The sequence below is a fragment of the Oncorhynchus gorbuscha genome, unplaced genomic scaffold (assembly GCF_021184085.1).
Source record: "Oncorhynchus gorbuscha isolate QuinsamMale2020 ecotype Even-year unplaced genomic scaffold, OgorEven_v1.0 Un_scaffold_2855, whole genome shotgun sequence".
In the NCBI taxonomy this organism is placed as follows: domain Eukaryota; kingdom Metazoa; phylum Chordata; class Actinopteri; order Salmoniformes; family Salmonidae; genus Oncorhynchus; species Oncorhynchus gorbuscha.
The window spans coordinates 28,207-36,496 of NW_025747251.1; the positions used below are offsets into that span (position 1 = coordinate 28,207).

The following is an 8,290-nucleotide window of genomic DNA, read 5'->3' on the forward strand; positions in this document are numbered from 1 at the left end:
GGAACATCCTCACCTATTCTGAGAAACGCTAAGGGTCAACAGATAGCTGATTTTATGTGTCCATTTAAATCCCTGTAAATCCATTCCACAGTGTCCTTTCAACTTGAAACGTGTCATCACTATCATTGGACGTCTCTAAGATGAACCACACTGAATGTTGTCCTGATATCTCTAAAAAAAAACAAGGAAACTATTAGCAAATCATGATTTGCATATGTAGAACTAATGTTCAAAACCATTTGGAGTCATCTTCTCCTTTATGAGCCATACATCAGATTCACTTCAGATTTTAGTATTTAATGGTTTTGAGAAAAAATAGTTGCTACGTTAAATATGCCTCACTGTACATATAGATGCATGTTAGCACACATGCTAATGCTAAAACATACTTTAAACATCTACCCATGAACCATAGATCAGATTGACTCTAGATTTGGTATATAGACTCAATGAATTAGCCTCTAAATAATTGGAGAATTATTACTTGTTGCATTCATTGTCGGCCAATAGATGAAATGCTCTTATGTAGTTGACTTGCAAATCCAATCAGCCTTTTCCACATTGATTTAATGTCATCACATGTTCTGGGTTGAAGTGAAGAGGAAACTACATTGATCACAACAAGGGAAAGGGGAACAATGTCAAAATACAATTACAAAATAACATAAATATCAATGTTTGAAAAAGAAACGACAAGATACGTGTATTTTGAAGTGTATTTAATTTTTAAAATTATTTTGTATTTTAAAATACAGATGTACATTAGCCAGTAGCAGAACCCAACAGCAACAACCCTCTCAGTAATGGTAACAGAAACAGTTGACTTGCTCTGACTGTGATACAGGATGTTGTTGTTGATCTGCCTTTAGTTTAATGCACTGAAGTCACTCTGGATAAATAAACTAAAAAGTTCCCCCCTTCAGGGTCCCCAGGACCAGGACTAAAGGACACTGATCTACAGTATGGTACAGTAGCTTTCCCAGAAGCCTGGTTACAGTATGGTACAGTAGCTTTCCCAGAAGCCTGGTTACAGTATGGTACAGTAGCTTTCCCAGAAGCCTGGTTACAGTATGGTACAGTAGCTTTCCCAGAAGCCTGGTGCAGCTCTGGGTGCAGCTCTGGGTGGAGCTCTGGGTGCAGCTCTGGGTGGAGCTCTGGATCCACAGTCCATATCAATCCTGGTATCCCCAGACTCCCTGGGGACGATGCCCAGATCAATAATTACATTTTGCTCATGGGTGTTATAGCCCGCCTGTTCCAGGAAGTTACTCAACGAATGGCCACGTATGATCATGAGCAACTCCCTGCTGATGCAATATGTGTTGTCCGGGTCGAAGCTCTTCTGGTCCTCGTGTTGGGTCACATAGACCTTATCCACTATCCTGTCTGGACGCATACTGATGATGAGGCGGTCCATGTTGCTGTCATCTATCTGATGAGTGTAGTCCTCACTGACGTACTCAGGCATGGAATCAGATGCTGTGAGGTGGAGGTTGCCCACGTCATAGAATGGGTACTTACTAAAAGGAAGCAGCCTCTTGCATACGTTGTTTTCACAATCAAGTCTGTTCTTGAAGTGATGGAAACCAAAGTCTCCCTCTTCGGGGTCGTAATTTGCAACCATCTGGTTGTCATTTTTGAGGACGATGTAATCGTTGGCGAACCAGAAAAGGAGCTTGAGTCCGTGCCTGGGTGAGGGACGACCAAACAAAGAATTTCTAAGCTCCTCCATATTGTTCAATGTTTGAACCATGGTACCCCTGGGGGAGGGAGAGAGAGGGGGGGGGAAACAGAGATAATTAAACAATAATCATAGTGATAGACTTAAAACCGCTTGAAACTCTGGGGGTGGTATTTCCTTTTTGGATAAAAAAAAATCCTGTTTTAAACGGGATATTTTGGCACGACAAGATGCTCGACTATGCATATAATTGACAGCTTTGGATAGAAAACACTATCGTTTCCAAAACTGCAAAGATATTGTCTGTGAGTGCAACAGAACTGATGTTACAGGCGAAACCCAGATAAAAATCCAATCAGGGAAGTGCCCCATATTTTGAAAGCGCTGCATGCCAATGACTCCTCTACAGTATTGTGACGTATTTTTACTCATTTATGTTGAAGAATAGCCGTAAGAGACCACATTGAGCAAGTGGTCACATGATGGCTCCCGCAGAAAATCTCGCATAAAGTACAGAGGTAGCCATTATTCCAATCGCTTCTAATGAGAAACCAATTGTCCTGGTGGATATATTATCCAATAGATATGTGAAAAACACCTTGAGGATTGATTCTTTAGTTGTCTTGATAGATGTGGAGGGTTAACTCCTCTAGTTGTGTTGAGAGATGTGGAGGGTTAACTCCTTTAGTTGTCTTGATAGATGTGGAGGGTTATAACTCATTTAGTTGTCTTGATAGATGTGGAGGGTTAACTCCTCTAGTTGTCTTGATAGATGTGGAGGGTTTACTCCTTTAGTTGTCTTGATAGATGTGGAGGGTTAACTCCTCTAGTTGTCTTGGTAGATGTGGAGGGTTAACTCCTCTAGTTGTCTTGATAGATGTGGAGGGTTAACTTCTCGAGTTGTCTTGATAGATGTGGAGGGTTAACTACTCTAGTTGTCTTGATAGATGTGGAGGGTTAACTACCTAGTTGTCTTGATAGATGTGGAGGGTTAACTCCTTTAGTTGTCTTGATAGATGTGGAGGGTTAACTCCTTTAGTTGTCTTGATAGATGTGGAGGGTTAACTCCTTTAGTTGTCTTGATAGATGTGGAGGGTTAACTACCTAGTTGTCTTGATAGATGTGGAGGGTTAACTCCTTTAGTTGTCTTGATAGATGTGGAGGGTTAACTCCTCTAGTTGTCTTGATAGATGTGGAGGGTTAACTTCTCGAGTTGTCTTGATAGATGTGGAGGGTTAACTACTCTAGTTGTCTTGATAGATGTGGAGGGTTAACTACCTAGCTGTCTTGATAGATGTGGAGGGTTAACTCCTTTAGTTGTCTTGATAGATGTGGAGGGTTAACTCCTTTAGTTGTCTTGATAGATGTGGAGGGTTAACTCCTTTAGTTGTCTTGATAGATGTGGAGGGTTAACTCCTTTAGTTGTCTTGATAGATGTGGAGGGTTAACTCCTCTAGTTGTCTTGATAGATGTGGAGGGTTAACTCCTCTAGTTGTCTTGATAGATGTGGAGGGTTAACTACCTAGTTGTCTTGATAGATGTGGAGGGTTAACTCCTTTAGTTGTCTTGATAGATGTGGAGGGTTAACTCCTCTAGTTGTCTTGATAGATGTGGAGGGTTAACTCCTTTAGTTGTCTTGATAGATGTGGAGGGTTAACTCTAGTTGTCTTGGTAGATGTGGAGGGTTAACTCCTTTAGTTGTCTTGATAGATGTGGAGGGTTAACTCCTCTAGTCGTCTTGATAGATGTGGAGGGTTAACTCCTCTAGTTGTCTTGGTAGATGTGGAGGGTTAACTCCTCTAGTTGTCTTGATAGATGTGGAGGGTTAACTCCTCTAGTTGTCTTGATAGATGTGGAGGGTTAACTACCTAGTTGTCTTGATAGATGTGGAGGGTTAACTCCTTTAGTTGTCTTGATAGATGTGGAGGGTTAACTCCTCTAGTTGTCTTGGTAGATGTGGAGGGTTAACTCCTTTAGTTGTCTTGATAGATGTGGAGGGTTAACTCCTCTAGTTGTCTTGATAGATGTGGAGGGTTAACTCCTCTAGTTGTCTTGATAGATGTGGAGGGTTAACTACCTAGTTGTCTTGATAGATGTGGAGGGTTAACTTCTCGAGTTGTCTTGATAGATGTGGAGGGTTAACTACTCTAGTTTCTTGATAGATGTGGAGGGTTAACTACCTAGTTGTCTTGATAGATGTGGAGGGTTAACTCCTTTAGTTGTCTTGATAGATGTGGAGGGTTAATTCCTCTAGTTGTCTTGATAGATGTGGAGGGTTAACTCCTCTAGTTGTCTTGATAGATGTGGAGGGTTAACTCCTTTAGTTGTTTTAGAGATGTGGAGGGTTAACTCCTCTAGTTGTCTTGAAAGATGTGGAGGGTTAACTCCTCTAGTTGTCTTGATAGATGTGGAGGGTTAACTCCTCTAGTTGTCTTGATAGATGTGGAGGGTTAACTCCTTTAGTTGTCTTGATAGATGTGGAGGGTTAACTCCTCTAGTTGTCTTGATAGATGTGGAGGGTTAACTCCTCTAGTTGTCTTGGTAGATGTGGAGGGTTAACTCCTCTAGGTGTCTTGATAGATGTGGAGGGTTAACTACCTAGTTGTCTTGAAAGATGTGGAGGGTTAACTCCTCTAGTTGTCTTGATAGATGTGGAGGGTTAACTACCTAGTTGTCTTGCTAGATGTGGAGGGTTAACTCCTCTAGTTGTCTTGATAGATGTGGAGGGTTAACTACCTAGTTGTCTTGATAGATGTGGAGGGTTAACTACCTAGTTGTCTAGATAGAGACTGGTTGGTACATCAGTAATACTGAGGGGTATAGAGACTATCAGTAATTCTATAGTATCTGAGGGGTGATAGAGACTGGTTGTTACATCAGTAATACTATAGTATCTGAAGGGTGATAGAGACTGGTTGTTACATCAGTAATACTATAGTATCTGAGGGGTGATAGAGACTGGTTGTTAAATAGGTACAAAACAGTATCAAGTAATTCTATAGTATCTGAGGGGTGATAGAGACTGGTTGTAGTAATACTATAGTATCTGAGGGTGGATAGAGACTGGTTGTTACATCAGTAATACTATAGTATCTGAGGAGTGATAGAGACTGGTTGTAGTAATACTATATTATCTGATGGGTGATAGAGACTGGTTGTTACATCAGTAATACTATAGTATCTGAGGGGTGATAGAGACTGGTTGTTACATTAGTAATATTATAGTATCTGTGGGGTGATAGAGACTGGTTGTAGTAATACTATATTATCTGATGGGTGATAGAGACTGGTTGTAGTAATACTATAGTATCTGTGGGGTGATAGAGACTGGTTGTAGTAATACTATAGTATCTGAGGGTGATTGAGACTGGTTGTTATATCAGAAATTAATGGTTATCTGTAGGAATGTGTTGGGTGGATGAGAGGAAGTCACAGGAGAACTATAGGTGATACGGGTGGAGAGCTTTGGTTTAGGCATCAAGGGGTTGAGGTCAGGTCACCTTAAGGGAGACGGAAAAACGGTTGAAAGGGTTGGAGAGAAGGAGGAGTGCCTACATTGGAGTATATATATATATATAAGGTTTAAATAGGTACAAAACAGTATACCTGTTAAACAAAACAGTATACCTGTTAAAGTTATTTTTAAAACTTTGTTTCTATTGAACCTACAAATAAAGGCATTTGAATTAATTGTATGAAGAGTGCCTTGGTCCTCCTTTAAAGTTTGATGACCAATTCACCCCTTTTTAAATAGGTACAAAGAGCACCTTCTGTCTACCAGAATGTACTATTGTGTACCTCAGTAGCGCTTCCCTGCCTCCTCTTTCTACTAGGGACAATAGGACAGTTGTTATCGTTGGCCTAAAATAACTGTGGTAACCTAGTAAAAACGTGAGCCCTCTTGAAATAGGTACAAAACGATTATCATGAAACGTCATCAACATGAACAGCCCGGCAGGTTTGAGCACATTTTCACTTCCAAGAATTTGGCAGCACACCCATCAACGGACAATACAAAACAGTCTAAAGTGAGTCCAGTATACCTGTTAAATGCCACCCTATTCCCTATATAGTTTAAATAGCCCTTCTTTAAAGTTATAAGAACAGGACCCAATGGGGTTAATAGGGTGTCATTTGGGACCACGCCTGGATGAGTCAAGTGTTAGTTTGAAATAGAATCTCCTGAAGGATCCAGGAACATAAGGTTTAAATAGGTACAAAACAGTATACCTGTTAAAGTTATAAGGTTTAAATAGGTACAAAACAGTATACCTGTTAAAGTTATAAGGTTTAAATAGGTACAAAACAGTATGCCTGTTAAAGTTATAAGGTTTAAATAGGTACAAAACAGTATACCTGTTAAAGTTATAAGGTTTAAATAGGTACAAAACAGTATACCTGTTAAAAAGTTATAAGGTTTAAATAGGTACAAAACAGTATACCTGTTAAAGTTATAAGGTTTAAATAGGTACAAAACAGTATACCTGTTAAAGTTATAAGGTTTAAATAGGTACAAAACAGTATACCTGTTAAAGTTATAAGGTTTAAATAGGTACAAAACAGTATACCTGTTAAAGTTATAAGGTTTAAATAGGTACAAAACAGTATACCTGTTAAAGTTATAAGGTTTAAATAGGTACAAAACAGTATACCTGTTAAAGTTATAAGGTTTAAATAGGTTAAAGTTATAAGGTTTAAATAGGTACAAAACAGTATACCTGTTAAAGTTATAAGGTTTAAATAGGTACAAAACAGTATACCTGTTAAAGTTATAAGGTTTAAATAGGTACAAAACAGTATACCTGTTAAAGTTATAAGGTTTAAATAGGTACAAAACAGTATACCTGTTAAAGTTATAAGGTTTAAATAGGTACAAAACAGTATACCTGTTAAAGTTATAAGGTTTAAATAGGTACAAAACAGTATACCTGTTAAAGTTATAAGGTTTAAATAGGTACAAAACAGTATACCTGTTAAAGTTATAAGGTTTAAATAGGTACAAAACAGTATACCTGTTAAAGTTATAAGGTTTAAATAGGTACAAAACAGTATACCTGTTAAAGTTATAAGGTTTAAATAGGTACAAAACAGTATACCTGTTAAAGTTATAAGGTTTAAATAGGTACAAAACAGTATACCTGTTAAAGTTATAAGGTTTAAATAGGTACAAAACAGTATACCTGTTAAAGTTATAAGGTTTAAATAGGTACAAAACAGTATACCTGTTAAAGTTATAAGGTTTAAATAGGTACAAAACAGTATACCTGTTAAAGTTATAAGGTTTAAATAGGTACAAAACAGTATACCTGTTAAAGTTATAAGGTTTAAATAGGTACAAAACAGTATACCTGTTAAAGTTATAAGGTTTAAATAGGTACAAAACAGTATACCTGTTAAAGTTATAAGGTTTAAATAGGTACAAAACAGTATACCTGTTAAAGTTATAAGGTTTAAATAGGTACAAAACAGTATACCTGTTAAAGTTATAAGGTTTAAATAGGTACAAAACAGTATACCTGTTAAAGTTATAAGGTTTAAATAGGTACAAAACAGTATACCTGTTAAAGTTATAAGGTTTAAATAGGTACAAAACAGTACACTCTACAAAACACTCTTACCGTACCATGTTTTAATGCAGATTAATGGGTTGATAATGTATATATATTCAGCCACAATCTGTCAGGTTTCAGGTAACGTCAACTTATTAAAAGTTAATACCTTTTGATAGTACTGCTTTATTATTCTGGAAAAACTTCATATAGAAAGTATATAAATATTCACTGAGTGTATAAAACATTAGGAAGAACTGCTCTTTCCATGACACAGACTGACCAGGTGAATCCAGGTGAAAGATATGATCCCTTATTGATGTCACTTGTTAAATCCATTTCAATCAAATCAAATCAAATGTATTTATAAAGCCCTTCGTACATCAGATGATATCTCAAAGTGCTGTACAGAAACCAGCCTAAAACCCCAAACAGCAAGCAATGCAGGTGTAGGAGCAGGTGTAGATGGAGGGGGACAGACTTGTTTAGTAAAGACAGACTATATCTAACTTGTTTAGTAAAGACAGACTAGATCTAACTTGTTTAGTAAAGACAGACTAGATCACCAAAAAGCATCATAAATGTTTTTACGGTACCTGGTGTTTTTAAATAAATGTAATCTCTATTTTTCTGGTGCTCGATGTCCCTGTAGATCCGTGTGAGAAGTTGATTTGGTGATCTAGTGTCCGTCAGTAACAACCAGTAATTCAGTTCTGTTATAAACTCCTCTTTTTTTCTAGCCTGTTTTGCATGTTACTTTAGTTCCTCCTTTAGAACCTGTTAGAGGTGAGTTACTAGACTGGTCACCAATCAGACCTGTTAGAGGTGGTAAAGGAGTTACTAGACTGGTCACCAATCAGACCTGTTAGAGGTGATAAAGGAGTTACTAGACTGGTCACCAATCAGACCTGTTAGAGGTGGTAAAGGAGTTACTAGACTGGTCACCAATCAGACCTGTTAGAGGTGGTAAAGGAGTCACTAGACTGGTCACCAATCAGACCTGTTAGAGGTGAGTTACTAGACTGGTCACCAATCAGACCTGTTAGAGTTGGTAAAGGAG

General features: G+C 38.0%; 1 protein-coding gene across 1 annotated transcript; it reads right to left on the bottom strand.

The window, feature by feature from the left end:
- Window positions 1-734: 734 nt before the first annotated feature.
- LOC124026873 lies at window positions 735-7,935 on the bottom strand. The gene is made up of 2 exons (XM_046339543.1): window positions 7,827-7,935; window positions 735-1,760 (listed from the first exon to the last, which is right to left on the bottom strand). The coding sequence occupies exon 2, from the start codon at window positions 1,751-1,753 to the stop codon at window positions 1,064-1,066; it is 690 nt and encodes a 229-aa protein (XP_046195499.1). The 5' UTR covers window positions 1,754-1,760; window positions 7,827-7,935; the 3' UTR covers window positions 735-1,063.
- Window positions 7,936-8,290: the final 355 nt, after the last annotated feature.

Coding starts and splice junctions, on each gene's coding strand:
- LOC124026873 (XM_046339543.1), bottom strand. CDS start 1,753: ATGGTTCAAACATTGAACAATATGGAGGAGCTTAGAAATTCTTTGTTT.